The following is a 17,830-nucleotide window of genomic DNA, read 5'->3' on the forward strand; positions in this document are numbered from 1 at the left end:
TGGGTCATTTCACTGATCATTAGCACCTCACTAGAAGAGGGACAGGAAGAAGAAGAGGTGAAATTACACATTCAGCTTTGTTAGTTGGTAACAAAGATGACAAAGAGGTTTAGGAGAAGTTAAGACTTAGAGTTAAAAATAGATGTTAAAATTACCAGTGTGTTTCAGCGACCCATGCTGGGCAGCCATTATCAGAACTAATTAAGAGTTAGCCAAGTGACAATGCATTTGTACAACAGATGTCAGCACTTTCCCTAAGTCTGCTCTGTGATTGGAAAAGGTTTGATTCATACGTAACTAGTATTTAGGAACAAAAAAGAAAGCATGAATCCCTGTTTTATAAAGTAAAGGGGTTCCAATAAAGACTTCTATTGTGCAAATTGTCCCAAAATTCTGTTTGTTAAAGGCACCTGTCAAAGATACAGAAATCATCTAATTGCATATTTATGATTTTTCACTTTAAGTTAAACTTCAATAAAAGAAGTAAAAAAAAATGAATATATCTAAGAGAAACAGAAAAGTCTGCAGGGTAGTGTTAATTCCAATGCCACAAGTCAAGGAGGGCAAAGTCATAGAATGTGAAATAACTCAGGAGTGGAATGGTTCTATCCCACCCTCATTTTTTTTCTTTCTTTTCATAGAAACCCCAGAAGCTTGCTCCTCGGTCTCTCCTGTGTATGCCCAATTGCTTCTTTAGTTGCGGAAAAAGCAGAAGGAAAGAAGGGAGAACAAAGGCTCAGAAAACTGAATTGAAGAGCCAGATGGTTAACTCAACTATGAAGGGCAAAGGGAAACCCCAAACACCATTTGTGGGAGGATCTTTTTCGGACTCACAGGACCGAGAAAATCAGGTGGTACCACTTTAAATGTTTGACTATGAATGAGTCACCGGAGAGCCACTTTTGGTTAAGTTTAGGAATCAGAGAAATAAGTTCTCTCGCTGCAGATTGATCCGATTCCTGCAGTGCTAACTGCAGATTGTGGCTTCGGAGCCGGGCTGCCCTTGTTGGAGGGCACATTGCACCATAGATTTTTATTTTCTAGAAACAGACTCCAGAGGTTTGTGGCCTTCCAGACAGCAGCTGGCGCCGGGCAGAGGCATCGCTTCGGGCCGGAGCTGCTGGCGACCGCGCGGCGCTTGGCTGTGCGTCCCAGGCAGGCGGGCCAGCACCGCAGCCGGGGCGTCCGGTACCGAGCAGACGCTGTTCCGTTCTGGAAGGGCTCTGGGGGCTCGCAATGGACTGCTCCTCAGCACATCTCGGGGAAGAGGAGCTGGTTTGAGGGAAAGGTGGGGGTAGGTTTGGAAAAGGGTTGGCTTCTCCTTATAACTCTGGTGCCTGAAGGGGTGAGATAGATGGGGACCAAATAAAAGGAAGGGAGATGATCCCATTTGGAGTGACGAGGATTTTTGGATGAGCCGACGGTGTCCTGCAACTGTCAATTTGGCAGGAGATCTGACTCAATCAACCGCTGTTCGGTTCCCACTTCAAACACATCTCCCCCCTCCCCCCGACCCCCGCCCCTAGCCTGTGTTCTGACAGACTCGGGAGACTCGGGTTCCGAGCGGAGCGAGAAAGAGTCAAAAGTCAGCTTTCCTTTAGTCTCTGCTGGTGGCAGATTACATCTGGCTTGGTTCTGAGCAGGTTGGTTTGGGAGGGGTTCGAACCGCTTCGCGTCTTTGGCGAGGTCTGGGTGTGTGTCTTGGGTGTGTAGGTAGGAAGAGGTAGGGAGCGGGGTTAGGCGAGATGATTAAGCAGACCCCCCTAAATCTCGTTTCAACTGCGCCCCCAGCGTCCTGCCGCGCCCCGCGCCTCCTCCGGGCGGCACCGGGTGGAGACGAGGAGGAGGGCGCGGGGCGCAGGGCCGCCCAGCAGCAGTCTAGCCTAGGTGGCAGCGGGACTGTCTCTTTAAGCGCTCCGGAGGGGCCGGGCCCCGAGAGCGGCGAGCGCGTTTCCATGGCACCGAGGCTGCGGGGGCTGCGGGGCCGCTGGGCTCGCAGGTTGCCAGTCGCTCCCGTCCGAGCAAGGGCGCCTATCTCTGCGGCCCGAGCGCCACCCAGGCGTTCCGCCCGCGCGCTCCTCGTCGTCGGCGATGCCTAGTGGGGCCGAGCTGCTGCCGCGCCCTCCACAGGGAGACGCATCTCGCCGGCCCCGCGAGCCCCGCACACCAACTTCTGCCCCGCGAGCTCAACTTCTGCACGGGGCTCGGACTTGCGGAGCCGGAGTGGCGCGCGGCGCGCAGCCGGGGTGGCGGCTGGAGCCGCTCCGCCCCGCGGAGATGACCTGGCGACTGTGGCTCTGGTGCTTCTGCGCTTGGGTGGCCGCCGGCTGGCCGCCAGGCAGCGCCCTTCAGCTCCGGCCAGGCATGTAAGTGTAGCCCGCGCGCTCCGGGATGTGTGGGGAGAGTCGGCCCCGCGTGCCTCCGCCCACTCCTAACCTGCTGCGGCCCCTGTGGCTAGAGCAGTTCCCTCCGGTTAGGGGTGGAGGGCGCGAGTGGCGGGCAGGCACCGGCCGAGGTCGGAGAGCTGTCCCAGGCCGAGCGCGCCGGGAACGCTGTCCCCTGCGCGTCCTCGGGGCAGAGACCCGGACCCGGGCGCTTCCCACCTGACTTACTTTCTCAGCGCCAGACAGGATTTCTCCCTAGGGGTGTGTGTGTGTGTGAGAGAGAGAGAATTTCCTTTTTGGAAGAATAATTGGCTAATAACAAGTTCCACTTTTTGAATGGGTTTTGAACGAAATCCTGTTGAACAGCGCGTTACTTGACATGTCCTTCCTACAGACCAGAGTTTATGTAATATCTAGTCTTTTTTTCTTTTTTTTTTTTTTTTAAGAAGTATCTCCGAGTCCGAAGGAGTGGATTATTCCACAGGTTTGCTGAGAGGCGAGCCCTTTGATGGCGAATGACTTTCGCCAAAGTGAGGAGCTGGGGAGGCCAGTGTGTTAAGGGCTGAGTGAGCGGCCAACTTAGATGCTTGCGGGGTTAGGAGAGAACGAAAGAGTAGGAACGTGATTATAACTCATCCTCCTCTGCGGGTGGGGCATGGTTTCATTTCCAGAACAAAAGTGAAGGAGGCAGGAGATGCTCATTCTTGGTCACTGTGGCAAGTGTTGCCCGAAGCTCAGCGCAGGTGTGAATTGCCCTATCGCCAAGACTGGCTGGAGAAGTTTGCCCCGAATTCTGTTTTCTCCGGGGGGTGGACCATCATCAACTGTCTGAGAGAGAAGCCAAATCTAACTCTGCGTTTCCCTTCTACTCTTAAGCGGTTATGAATACACCTTTAATGTCTTTGCTACTTCTTTGCTTCATCTTTGATTTTCTGAAATGTGAATGCTTTATAGTGGAAAAATGATGAGTACACAAGGCCATCTGTACCTTTCTGGGTCTCGACTTTTTCTTCTCAGAAAGGTACTATTTTTGGATTCACTTTACATTTCCATATTTCATCCTTTTCCTGTGAGATTCGATTTGCTACCTGGTTACTGCGAATGTCACTAACTATAAATCTTGAGACATGACCAGTGTGCAGTGGCGTCGCAGAACAACTCCTTGTCTACATAGTTTGTAAATACATTTTGGCAGAAATGCAAGAAATTTCTGGGTAGGTGATTTCTCTTACATTGAGAAGATGGGTCTTGTTTATTTGAATAGGCGTTTCCTCTCCAGTTTATTTCAGAAAACACATCTTACTTTGGGTAGCTTGTGCATACATAAGCCTCCACTTTTTTGATACTGATTTTTTAGCTAGCTGGCTGGCTAGCCGTTCTCTTACTTTTACAAGTGCTGTTATTAAAGTGGACCCTGGCTGACTTATTAGGTAGCTACTGGTGCACATGAGGCAGAATAACCCCTTTTGGGGGGCACTGAAAAACAGAGATACCACATCACTTTTTATATTGCTTAGATATTTTACCTCATGTTTCAGTATTGGTACTTTTGTTGAAAAGGCTGGAAGGATGACATTGCATTTTTTTTTAAAAGGACACTGCTACTGCAGCTCATTCATTTATCAGGTGAGATGAGATCAGATATTAAAACCAATATAAATTCTTGGGTGTTTAATAGAGATGCTCTGTCTGGGAGTTATTGAGATCACTCTGATGACTCTTAGTACTTTCTGAAATCTGGATGGGAAAAATCCAATCAAATTTGTATTTAGTCCTCCCTGGTATTAGAGTTAATGGTTTCTTCAGCAGGAACCATGTTGGGATTTAGTGCTAGTTTTCTGCAGATGCCTTTGCAATTGTTGTAGGCATGTGGAATACAGCCACGCAAAGCACTTGGCTTCCACACACCTGTCCATCTATTAAATTAAAGAGAATTCTTCCTGAGATTTTTATTGACCTCTGAGGTCCATTATCAGTGAGAGCAGGCTTCTAATGAGATGAGGGCCACTAATGAGAAGGCATCATCCTACCGACTGGCACTTATAGGTCATTAACACAGGTAAAAGTTTTGTATAGCTGATCTTGTCCTTGAGCAGATTTTGGAGCTGGAATGACAACTGAAAAGAAGAAATGACTGTGCAGCTAAATAATGGTCAGCCTAAGTGTAATGAATTGTATTTATGGTATATTCTTCCACGGGTAAGCTCATTTTCAAAGGAAATTCTATCAATGAAACAAAAGATGACATATGGGTCCTCCAACTCTAATGATAATCGATCTTGCCGATGACCTTGTCATCACTTTTAGGAAACCTTTGGTTTCCTAAGGTTAGACAGATTTATAAAATCATTATTCCACAAAGAGTGGCTGTATACCTACTATGTGACTTGACTTTGGAAATCACAGGTAATGAATACTGAATCTTTTTTGAATTCTTAGTTAGATGTCAGGCAAATTTCTAACTACGTATATTATTTCATTTTAGCCTGGAAATAGCCCTACAAGTAAGGCAGTGTTATCGTCTCCATTTATGATGAAGAAAGAGACATAGTAAGGTTAAATTCACACTCCAAGAATTCATGAGATTTGGATACAGGTAGTTTGAATTCCAGTGCTGGAGTTCTTAACAAATATGATCCCTTTTAGAACACCCAAGCCCAGCCTGTGTTTCTAAGAAGTTTTTTGTAATCACTGCCTGGGGTTCTCAATGGGAATGCAGCTGGTATTTTCTGCCTAGTGGGAACCTGTGGGGCTTTTTTGACTGTTGTAAAAGCTGCAGGGTTCTATTGGCATTTGGGCTTGGTATGGAGGTGGGTTGGTGTGCTTTATCCCGCAGTGGTAAGATTGTTCCTCACAAGGAAGATCTGATCTCTCTCTTCCTCACCGAGACTCTTCATAAGAAATTCTCCTGCTCTGTTACAGCTGTAGACACTCAAGTATTAAAACAATGGGCTCGGCTTAAACTGGGAATTGTGGAATAGGGAAAGCTAGCCTTGGCAAGTACATTATGAATTGGAGAGTTGTAACTGATGATGGCATTTTGATAAAGGGATATTGAAGCGTTTACTTATGTTAATGGTACTCTGCAAATGTTTTCTCAAGGATTAAATAGACGGAAATAAACTCTACTCCAGATCTTTGAGACATCAAAGGAAAATGACTGGCTGTAATACACTCTATTAAAATTTATCCTTTGTAATACTGTCTTGTAAACACTTGCATAACTATTGTATACAACATGACAGAAGTAGTGAACATGGGTGTGTTGCAGATAGATACCATTCAGGCAGAGTGTGTATAAAGCCAGATGTGCCTATAAAGGCAGATCTGTCTATAAAGGCAGATCCAGTAGCTGAAGCTCCAGGGACTTGAGGTACTGGGCATTCTCTGACACGTAGTGGGGATTTTAGAAAGGTATGGCCACTTTGTGACTCAGTAGTCTCCTAAACTATTTCATCATGCGATCCCATGGACTGTAGCCTGCCAGGTTCCTCTGTCCATGGAGTTTTGCAGGTGGAAATACTGGAGTGGATAGCCAGTTCCTCCTCCAGAGGATCAGGACAGCTCACATTCATTCCCTAATGTAGGTCTCCAATGCAGGTTGATGTAGAAATCCGAAATGTGCCTGATAACAATACAGCTTACCCACCCAAATGCCACCCCCAACACATATGTGTAGAACTGTTTCCCCTCAGCCTGCTGTAGATGGTATAGAAACTTGTGGTCATCGTGGCAGAGATTTAGCTTTTTGAACAATCAATACATTTAGAAGTAGAAAAAGGGAAGAAGATATAATAATCCAGAATTGTGAAGGGGAATTGACAGCGGTGTCTTGTGAAACACACACCATGTTGGTATTTGTATTATTTGCTCTAGTTCTGTTTTTTTTTTTTCCACTTTTGATAAAGCCTGAAATTGAGCCAATTAGAGATGTCTGAGGCTAAGAACAGAGCAGGCCACTTTTAAATTCACAAATAATTTAAGCACGGCCTGTGGTCTGTCATTTACTCAGTGTAAATTAATTAAAAAATACTTTTCTTTTTTGTTGAGATCAGTCACACTGAGCATACTATAAAGTGGAGAAGACTATGTGCACCCTCCGTGGGCAAGGCATTATTTCTAGCATTTTGTGTTTATTGTTTTAAGAATAATCCTCTGAGGTTGGGAATACTGTCATCTCTATTTTTCAGATGAGGACACTGAGACAGAGGGAGAGATTAAGTAACTTGCTGTGGTTTCATAGCTGAGAAGCGGTGGGATGGGCTTTGAACCCACTGTAACTCAGGAGCCTTCTTCCTGTTCACTGTTACCTATGATGGTCCGTCTCCCCTTGACCTTTCCTTCCTAGGCTTCCTTGGCTTTCAAATTACCATCCTCCCAGGCCCTCCTGCTTATTTTCAGCAGTAGCTTACTCTTTCTCCTATTGCCCAAGTGGACCTGAACCTCACCTCTGCCGGGTAATTTTAGGAGCCAACTTCAACCCACACTTTGTTGATGACATTGACATTGCATTATTTAATATGTAATGTTTTGACAGACTCTCTGTCCTCAGCAGGGAATCCTCAACTTCTTGTCCTCAGTATTTTTTCTGTTTCTTTACTTCTTTCTTGGGTATCTTGTAGGAGTAACTTTCCAGCTTTTTCAAGGTAATTCCTTCCCTACATGTTCCACATCCTACCATGCAGTGTTCTTTATTAGTCATCTCTTTTCTTTCTTTTATTGCCAACTCTTTCCTTTCTGCTATTTTCGCCTCTCCTCCCCTATGTGTTCATGTCTTCCTGCCTACATCTCCCCCTGTTCTGTGTTTCTGATATGTTTGTGTCTAATGTGGATCTGTTTTGACCTTGCTTCTTCTCTCCTTCACCTTTAATTTCTCAAGAACAGTTCTTTGATGCATATCAATGATTTTATCATTGATCATTTAACCAACCCACTGCAATCTGGCCTCCTCTGCTAAAATTCCTTCTCAAGATGCTGCCTTCTTTCCAGAACTCACCCTACTCCCATTTTTCTACTGGCTACTCCTGTTTCCCACTTCACTTCTTCACTTGTGCATTTCCTTTGTACACTGAGTTTCATCTGGAGTTCTCCCGCACTAGCTGCTGCTTTCTCTCCCCTTCTATCTTTAATCCCCTTTCCACTCTATATATTTCCCCTGCTTTATCTATTTCTTTCCTTGGCTTCTAGCATGTGTTCTATTCTGGTGAAACCTAGATCTGTACATTTAGCCCCATTCTCTTCAGAGCTACAGGGTTGCATTTCAAATAATAGATTTATTATCACTGTGGGGTCAAGACTCAAAATGTCCTTAGATCATCTCTAGTTATCTTTGTGTCCCTAACATTTTCTCCCTCCAAAGTACTTGCCTCATCTTTTTTCCCTTCATATTTGAACTCAGATCTGTCACTTTTCTCCTAGTTTATCTTGTAGTTACATTATGAGCTTTAGGTAAGATGATCATGAACAAACCTTTGTATATGATGATTGGATAACTAGAAATAAATATTTATATTTCTCTCAGGTGTCAAATTTTAGAAACATGAGCAATGAAATCTCTTGAATTAGTTCTCTTTCCCATTGCCAACACTCAAGCCCAGCCATGCTATTTTTACTCCTAGATTGTTATGGTAGTCTCTTGGTTGGTCTTCCGCTTCATATTCTCTGGATCCTCTTTATTTTTATTATATATTCAATTTCATCAAAGTTTGTTTTTATTATATATACAGTTTCATCAAAGACCTATTAACATCATTTCCTTTTGTTAAAAACTAAGATTGTCCATGGAGTAAAGTTCAAGCATCAGAATATTATTCTTAAATAGCACTTATTAAATGCCGTGAACAGTATAAGTACTTTCCATATTTTAACTCATTTCATCCTCACAAAAACCCTATCAGAATATTAGTATCCACATTTTACAATGAGGCAATTGAGATCTAGAGAAGTTATGATTTTCTGAGAAATTGCATATAAGGCTATGGAGCTCAGGAGAATTTATGTAGTTAACAATTTTGAAAGCTAGGCTATGAACCCGGACTGTTTGACTGTAGAATCTGTGCTTTTAATTATTGCACTCTATTCAAGATTTTATCTTTCTGGTATTATTCAATTTCTTAAACTTTTATAGGACAATTTAAAAAATTTCCTTTAGTTCTTTTCTCCTCATCAAGAACTCTGATGAGGTGTTCTTGTGTCAGATTTTACTCTGCTTGCAGGGTAACAGGTTAGTCTGCCAGAGTTGACAGATGCTGACAGAAGACATGAGACTCCTGGATGATAGACAAAGGACTTTACTGATCAGTCAGGCCACAGCAGGTAATGCCAGCTTCATGTTTGCCTCAGTCACCCCCCACCAGTTCCTTGAGGCAACGAGGAGTGGCCCAAATGGATACTGTGTACACAGTGGGTTTATATCACAGATGAGGAACCCAGGCCTTATAAAAATCTCCCATACTGTAAGGGGGATGTTAGCAGCCTTGCTCAACATTTGGCCTCAGAGGGAGATACCATCTTTCTTATCCTGCTCAGGAAACAACTCTGCCCTCAGCCCTGGCAGGACATATCCTCTAAATCTTCCAAGGCTGTTGCTATACAAAAATCCTTCTAGGACAAAAGCCCTGAAAGCTTCTTCACAAGGTATGTAGAAATGAATCTCAACACCTCTAACATTCTCTTTCCCCATTTCACCAGCATGGGCTTTGCTAAAGCTTAAATCTAGTTTTGTTCTCTTGTTAAATCCGGTACTTATGTTTCCATTTCTTTTTCAATGGGTGGGAAGACTCTGGAACTAGATGAACACAGAGGTTTAATGAACGGACTCAAGGGGCTATGTTCAAATCCCAAGTATCTGTCTTCTCTCCACTGAAGCTGAAATTAAATCACTAACACAGAAACAGATCACCAGCCCAGGTTGGATGCGTGAGACAAGTGCTCGGGCCTGGTGCACTGGGAAGACCCAGAGGGATCAGGTGGAGACGGAGGTGGGAGGGGGGATCGGGATGGGGAATACATGTAAATCCATGGCTGATTCATGTAAATCCATGGCTGATTCATGTCAATGTATGGCAAAAACCACCACAATATTGTAAAGTAATTAGCCTCCAACTAATAAAAATAAATAGAAAAAAAAAATCACTAACCCAGCTGCTTAATATGTAGCTGATATCTTGTTATTTCCATTTAACAAATGTTTATTCATTGTCCAATGTTTTGCTTGGCTTTGGGGATACAAAGAGGATAAGTTGATTCTCTGTCATTGAGCAGCTCATAGACCTGGAGGGAGATCAATGAACAGATCAGAACCTATCAAAAAAAAAAAAGTTGTCAGAGATGGAACATATAACCTAGCTGGAGGGAAGAAAGAATCCAGGGCTTCAGTTGTAGGTTTTAAAGAGTGTATTTTTCTTAAGCTAATTCACTGAGTAAAGGTTAGATGGATGATAAAAGTGGAGGTGGGGTTCTAGTTGATGAGAAGAGCATGTGCAAGAAGAAGGAGGTCTTTTCTCATTTAGCAAAAACCATAAATCATTTTCTTAATGGTATGTCTGGAGGGGAGAATATGAAAGGAGCCACAGTAGAAGAGGAGTTTAGGGCAGTTAAGAGGTACTGACCCAGTGTGGGTCTTACAATCTGGAGGTGAGAGCTTTGAACTTCACGACACCAGTGAGGAACCCAGAAGAGAGTGACTGAAAGCAGAGGAGGAACCTAGTCAGATTTGTGTCTATTGAATGAAGAATGGGCTGCAGAGGGAAGAGGCCAGAGGTGGGGAGCCCAAGGAGGAGATTCCTTCAGTAGTAGGAGAAGTGGAGTGAGTCTTAAAAACAATGGACGTAGTGATGGCGATGAAAGGAAGGGTAGGCTTCAAAGGAATTGGTGCATATGTGGTGGAAAGGGAGTGACAGAGAGAGAAGGTGACAGCTGGGTAATAGAGAAAATCAGCAACACAGGAAAGGGGAGAAGAAGGGGAGCTCCGCTGGGACCCTGTCGGCGCTTAACGCATCTCTGGGCTCTCAGATGGGGACCTTCTGGGGAAGCACCATAGGAGTGTCTGAGGCCAGGAGATTGGTCTGGGCTAGCTCTATATTGGGGTATTGAAGTGTCAGGAGACAAGTATGTATAAAAAGTGAGAAAAGATTACTGAAGAAGGAAACCTGGGGTACTTTAGTATATGAGAGGAGGGCTTCCCAGGTGGCACTGGTGGTGAAGAACTTGCCTGCCAATGCCGGTAGATGTAAGAGACCCGGGTTCAGTCCTGGGTTGGGAAGATCCCCTGGGGGAGGGCATGGCAACCCACTCCAGTATTCTTGCCTGGAGAATCCCATCGATGGAGGAGCCTGGCGGGCTGCAGTCCTTAGGGTCACACAGAGTTGGACACGACTGAAGCGACTTAGCAGGTACACACGAGGAGGACAGATGAAAAGGACCCAAGGAAGAGATTAAGAATCTGCCTGAGAAGAAGGAAAGAGGGAGGGAGTGTAAATGCCATGAAAGGCATCAGGGACTTTAAATAAAAGAGGAGTATGGAAAGTGGAGGGTGTTGCTACTGAAAAGTAATTGACTTAGAGTTACCCCCAACAAACCCAATGGAAGAACCTTGTTTTAGTTGAGAAAACTCTGGTAGCCATCACTCTTGGTCATGGTGACGATAAGTGTAGACTCCTGGAGAGCAGCTGGAGGTGTCTGAGTTCCTATTGGACTCAGTTCATCATCACTGCCCCCGCCCCACATGCCCTTGCAGGGTCCCCCCTTGCTCTCTACACTTGACTCTCCGTGAACTTCCTGCCTCCTTGTCTCTGCCAGGTCAATCTCTTAAGACCCAGCACAAAAGTCATCTGTTTCACAGATAAGTTCTGGGTCCCTCACACAGGATTAGTTGACTGTCTGTCCCAGCAATCTGAACTGACATTTGAATTTTCATAGGTATGCAAAGATCTCTAGTTTTTTTTTTTAATTTTTATTTTAAAGAAATCTATTTGAAAACCATGTGATAATGATGAGAACATGTTTGGAATTAGTAAAGGCTTTCCCAGCCAACTGTTTGTAAAGTCAGCTCCTGGTATATAAATTATGTGGCTTGTCAACTGGTGATGAGGGAAATGTTTTTTGTCACTCTTCAGTAGACAGTTTTCAGTGGTGGTAAGTGTTCTCCTCACTGATATGGTTAATTAAGAATTGACAGTAATTCTGAGCTTTAGCGACTTTGGCTCTTTGAGAGAAGAGGCAGTCCCAGGAGACTTGAGGTTTGGTTTCTCTGAATTATTAAGAAAACCATTTTTCTGGTTTAGCATAGTAGATTCTGATCAGTATCAGGAGAAAGGCAACCTAATTTTGATTTTTTTTTTTTTCCTGGAGCTCAAGGCACTTATCTTCATTTGCAATACTTCCAAATTTTTGTTACACTATAAAGGGTTTGATTTATAGACAAGTGTGTGATAATAGAATAACAGTCAAATTGTATTACTTTTTTATTTATTGTGGAGTTTAAACAAATTTTGTCTATCCCAGCTTACAAAGTCCCAAAGATAAGAAAACTCTTCTCAGCGTGAATAAACTGGGAATGTATCTTGACATCAAAAATTTATTTTCTAATGCCTTTCACAGTTTGTTCATGCTGAGAACCACTTCTTATCTTTTGAACTTTTGAACTCTTTCTGTATTGGGATGAGCAAAAATGAGCACAGGTTTCCTTTCAATGTACTAAAATACCACATGTAAAATAAAACAAGTAGAAACTCAAGACACAGTGATACACACTGGCCAATTATGTGATAACAGAATAGTATTTGTACTGAGCTTTAGGCATGTTATATGCAATATGAAATGGATTTTGAAACAGGAAACACAACAGGCAGCAGCTATTAAAAGGTATGCCTTACATCTCTTGTTAAGCACATCTTGCTTAAATTCAACTGACAGTAATAAGTTAGGGCCAGGAAACGACTCAGTCAGCATTCCCTTTCATAAATCTATTTACAGTAGAAACCCCAGTAACATTTTAATTGTTTCACAGCTAAACTTGCTCAAAGTGCCACCTTTAAAAGGGCTCAGTTTCATTAAAATTTAAAGGACCAGAGAGTTCATAGTTTACTCTAATGACCTAGCAATGGTTGTAAAAGTTCTAAATATATTTTTTGGCTCACTGTACAACTGAGGGATTCTTTGTAGTGGTCACATATGCTCTCAGTAAGTTGTTGTATCTCCCCATTTCAATCCCACCAGAAAACTCTCTCCGCTTCTCCCTCATCTGAAACCCAGGGTCTCTCTTCTAAAGTCCCGTTGAACACCTTCTGTCCATTTTTATAGTTGCTCATGTTAATTCTGTAGCTAGATTTTAACTGCGTTGTGGGCAAAGTGTGAGCCCAATAATTGTTTGTTGAATTTAAACTAGTCACAGATAATCAACCTTCAACCCATGTTTCTGTGTCCCCTCTATTGCTCCCTTGATAAAAATGTACCCCAAACTTATATTATTTGTAAGCATTGGGAGTTCTTGTCCTGGCTGTGCTACAAATTAGCTCAGTAAGACTGGTAACCTCTCTGGTCTCTAGTTTCTCATGTATCTGTGACAACAAATGTTCCAAGAGATACACGTTCTTCAAGGATTAATCAGCCTTAAAATATATCCCTCATCTGATTTGTTATATACAGTTATTTAACATTGGTCACTTAAATGTAGGGAAATGTCTGCTTAAGACATTATTTTTGCTCTTTGGCTTTGTTCTGTGTTAAGCCCTCCTTGACAAGATGTGTTGGTAGTTTTTGTTGTTGTTATTTAGTTACTCAGTCGTGTCCCACTCCTTGTGACCCCATGGACTGTAACTCTCCAGGCTCTTCTGGAATTGTCCAGGTAAGAATACTGGAGTGGGTAGCCATTTCCTTCTCCACTTGGTAGTTTAAAAGATCGTTTTTCTCTAAAGACTGTTTCTGGCTATAATAATGAAACACGCTCATTTCTTACAGAGATAAAATAATTTTATTTTCTAAGGGAAAACTGAGATGGAGAGATATAAAGTCTTATATCAAAATGATCCAGCAGCTTTATACCATCAAAGTGCATTAAAAACAAGGAAGATCCAAGATCATCTCACTATAAATTATTATTTGGGGTGCTCAGGATCTATTCTTAATCCTGGGATTTGGCAGTGATATTAGGGTACAGATTATACAAAAGCAGCAGTGAGAGGGAGCATGGTTCTTGTATTCTTTTTACCGTGTAATTTTTGTGTGTTTATAGACCTATGTTTGTGTGATTGTCAGTTTCTGGATGTGTCTCCTGCGGGCTTTGCCCACACTGTTTGTTCAGTTTCCAAGCACTCTTTTTTGCCTTCGAAAAACAGTTTCAGGCTTATTGCCAGAAGATTGGGGTTAGTGGTAGTAAATAATGACCAGAGTAGATTTTAAGAAATCTTATGTCAATGTGGTGCTTTTGCAGGCCTGGTCTGCACTAGTAACTCTTGAAATTCTTTTGCTTTGGAAGGTACATGCTTCAGAGTCACCAATTCTTCTGTGTCTTATAGTTTTCATAAAAAGCATTTCTATTTCAAGTAGCATTTTGTCTCCATGATATCAGCACATAAGCTGCCCTTTTTATTTCTTAAATTACCCATCTTAAATTTACACATTGGACTGATCTGACTGTGTGTGTTCAAATCAAAAATAGTTTTATAATCCCTTATTCTTAATTTTGAAATCCCAAAAGCTCTAAAATACTGGCAGGTACTTTTCATTGTTGCTATTTGTCACAAATTAATTTGGTGGGAAAATCTACACTGAGCTGATGTGAGTCTAATTATAGACTTTATTTTATTCAATATGAAAATCCTTAAGTTTCTTTAAGTAAATGTTAATGGGTTTGGTTAGGGTGTGACTCTAGACACTTCTGGGCACATATGTGCCATATTGTCTTTGTAAAATCTGAAAAATTCTGAACTCCAAAGCAGTTGGGCCCCAAAGAATTCTAACCTGTATGGGTAAATAAGATATTTTAAGAACATGTTGATTTTCACAGAGTAATTTAAATTTTTAGACATTTGTTTTTTAGAATTTTTAGAACATTCTTTTATAAAATGAGGAATTGCCTTTTAGCAAAGAAATACCCACCTATTTTTGTTTGTTTAAATTCTGGATGTTGGTTTGTGTAAAGAAGGAAATTTCAGCTTCTTGTGTCCATCAAAATAAAATAAGACCATTATCAATATTAATGGATGTTTTTATATAAAATCCCAACATTTTATAATAAACCTTGTCAAAAGTAAAAAAAAAATAGCAGATTTTATCATTTAAAAACATTCTCATTTTAATAATCACCCACTCCAGTATTCTTGCCTCGAGAATCCCATGGACAGAGGAGCCTGGTGGGCTGCTGTCCATGGGGTCGCACAGAGTTGGACATGACTGAAGCGACTTAGCTTTCATGCATGCATTGGAGAGGAAAATGGCAACCCACTCCGGAGTTCTTGCCTGGAGAATCCCAGGGACAGAGGAGCCTGGTGGGCTGGCGTCCATGGGGTCACACAGAGTCGGACACTACTGAGCGACTTAGCAGCAGCATTTTAATAATCGGGGAATAGAGATTAGATAGTCCCTTAAGGGTAATGGGTGAAAATGAGTTCTGTTGTCCTTCTTTTAAGCCCATTGCTTCTGTATGAAAGGAGCAGAATCAGTGCTCTCCATTGAGCAGGATCTTCATGCCAGGCAACGTGGTAAGGGTTTCCTTTATTGTTTCATTTTATTTCATCTGATCAACAAACACTGTGCAGTTACACTAGGCCTCTAATGTTGAAAAATCATTATTTAGGGATTGCGATAAGGCCAAAAACCCTCTCATTTCTAAAATTTAGATATTTTATTCATTTCAATTTCATTCTCTGTGCAGAAAGGATAAAACTTCTTTGGTCCTACTCTTGGTTACTTTTTCTGATGTCTAATTCCAGAGGGTAAACTGGTCTTTTGAAGGGTAAGGCAGTCTGGTTAGGTTCAGTCTGAGGGACCCCTACTACCAGATTAATATTAATAGAAGTGGACTTTCAAGTCTTTTGCTCCCCCCTGCTTCATAAACTTTCCTGTCTCACTGTTTTCATATATTTTATTTTGTTTTGTGAAGTCCTTATTTTGACTCCAACAAGCTGTTACAGTTTTCAGATTGCATCTATGATAGCTCCATATCTGTTTAGAGTCTGGTAAGCTATTAGTTTCCAAAAAGAATCAGTCAAAATTCCTAACTCACTTTGCTGTAGTCCTTGCATTTCATGTTAAACATGCTTATGATATTCTTTTTCGTATGTGGCATCCTCATGACCACATGTTGCATTATTAATGGCCTCCCCAAGGCTTTGCTTCTTGCTGTGACTACTTCAATTATCTCAGGGTTTAAGCTCTTCATCAGGTAGCATAGGTGGGGCATTTATGTTTCTGACATGACTCTCTAGCATAGCAGGAAAGAGGCCTGTTCTAAAGAAAAGAAGAATCCTCTTAAGGTGGGGTGGAGTCCCTTGGTACGGCATTCTGGTCCCCATGGAGACAGACACTTCAAGAGAGCCGAATGACCCAGAAGCATAAGTTAATTTTAACGGACCTCAGAAGCCCAAGCAAGGCACTTTAACATCTGATAGCCTGGGCAAGAATTGAACATGAAGAAGTAAATTGTCTCACAAAGGAGGAGGGTTACACATGGGTAGGACTGCAGGTGACGCTTCCTGCCTCTGTTCAGTGTGGCAACAAGAGATAGTATGGCTTTTGACCTACAGACAAATTAAATGCCACCTGTCAAAAAAGTGAGCTTTATGGCTGAGTCTTTGCAGTTTTGAGAGATGGAAAACATTTGTGAGGAAGCAGCTACTAAGGGAAAGTCTGAATTAAAATGAATTATTGCTTGAAGGAAAGATAAATGACTATTCTGATCGAACCTGAGGCTAGCAGTGAATCTATTACATGAACATATCATCACTGTCTGTTTCATTGGGTACTTCATTTGCCCATGAAATAAAACTTGTTTTCTCTTGAAAACCATCTTTAAAATTTCTGTGTGTTTGCAAAAAAATTGGAAATGGCCTCAGTGTCCAACAGTGAGGAAACAGTACGTAAATTATGGTATATCCTTACGATGGAACATTTATGCTGCTATTAAAAATGATGTTTACAAAGAATTTTAATGCTCTGTAAAATGCTTATAATAAGTTGAAAAGGAAGCAGGATACAAATGTCTGTAATAGCATGGTTTTATGTAGAAATGAATAAATATAAAGGCAATAAGCACAAAAGGAGGGAAATGCATCAAAATGTTTTAATAGTGTTTATCTCTTGGTGGTGAATTATGGATAATTTTTAATCCCCTCAACTGTAGTTCTCAGTTTTTGCCAACTTTTCTATAATGAACATCTATTACTTTTTTATTTGGATAGATGCTTTAAAAAAAATTCAACTTGCTTTGGAAATAGTTTTCTGATCTGGCATATATCACTGGCCAGAGCCACTTGAAGACAACTTCGTAAGACTATTGTACCATTGAATTATTTCTGGTAAGAACTTTTATGGTTCATTTGTATTTTTCATTAAAAACATGGCATTGTGTGCTCTCTGTTTGGGTTGCTATGATTTATTCCAGTGATGGTCCAAAAAAAGACTAAAAAAGATACAGGCAAATGTCCTCTGCTTAAAGGTTTTGGAAGCATCCCAGAGCAGGGGGGAATAGGTAGCTTTACCACATGGGCTCCAATCTTGTAATCTGGTTTATAGTTAACAGACATAAGCATATTTAGAAACAAGTAGGCCATAAACATGGCTTCTTCAGATCTACAGTTAGTGACTCAGAGTTAGAGTCTTACATTTAATTTACTGACTCTAAATTGCTAAATTACGGTAACAAATGTATGACCTTTGTTCCTACTCCAAAGGGTGAGATTAACCTGCCTTGGCTTTTAGGTGACTCTTATCTCTGTAACCAGTTGAAACAGGTAGAAATATTTTGCTTACCTAGAACTCAATTTTCTGTCAGCCGTTCTACCTGTAAAATCACTGAGAATCAGAGGTAAATAATAATAGTAACATGAATTACAATGTTAAGTGTTAGTTGCTCAGTCGTGTCTGACTCTTGTGGTCCCGTGGACTGTAGCCCGCCAGGCTCCTCTGTCCATGGGATGTCCCAGGCAAGAACACTGGAGTGGGTAGCCATTCCCTTCTCCAGGGGATCTTCCCAACCCAGGGATCGAAGTGGGGTCTCCAGCATTGCAGGCAGATTCTTTACAGTCTGAACCACCAGGAACCCAATATAGATTAGCTATTAATAATAGCTGATTAATAATAGCTAACCTATATTGTATACCTGCTATGTTTTAAACATGTGGGTTCTTTACCTCATCATCTCATTTAATCTTTACAAAAATGGTGCAACTGTATGGCTCTCCCAAGTTACAGTATAGAAAACTGAGGCTCAAAAAAGTTGAGTAGCT

At 41.9% G+C, this 17,830-nt stretch overlaps 1 protein-coding gene across 1 annotated transcript in view; it reads left to right on the forward strand.

The window, feature by feature from the left end:
• Positions 1 to 2,277: 2,277 nt before the first annotated feature.
• Positions 2,278 to 17,830, forward strand: part of LOC133074058 (EGF-like and EMI domain-containing protein 1) — a 548,755-nt gene continuing 533,202 nt past the window's right edge. Inside the window, exon 1 of the mRNA XM_061168016.1 lies at positions 2,278 to 2,366. Coding sequence (XP_061023999.1) covers positions 2,278 to 2,366 — 89 coding nt within the window. The remainder of the gene's footprint in view (positions 2,367 to 17,830) is intronic.

Source organism: Dama dama, chromosome 19, assembly GCF_033118175.1.
Source record: "Dama dama isolate Ldn47 chromosome 19, ASM3311817v1, whole genome shotgun sequence".
Classification (NCBI taxonomy): Eukaryota; Metazoa; Chordata; class Mammalia; order Artiodactyla; family Cervidae; genus Dama; species Dama dama.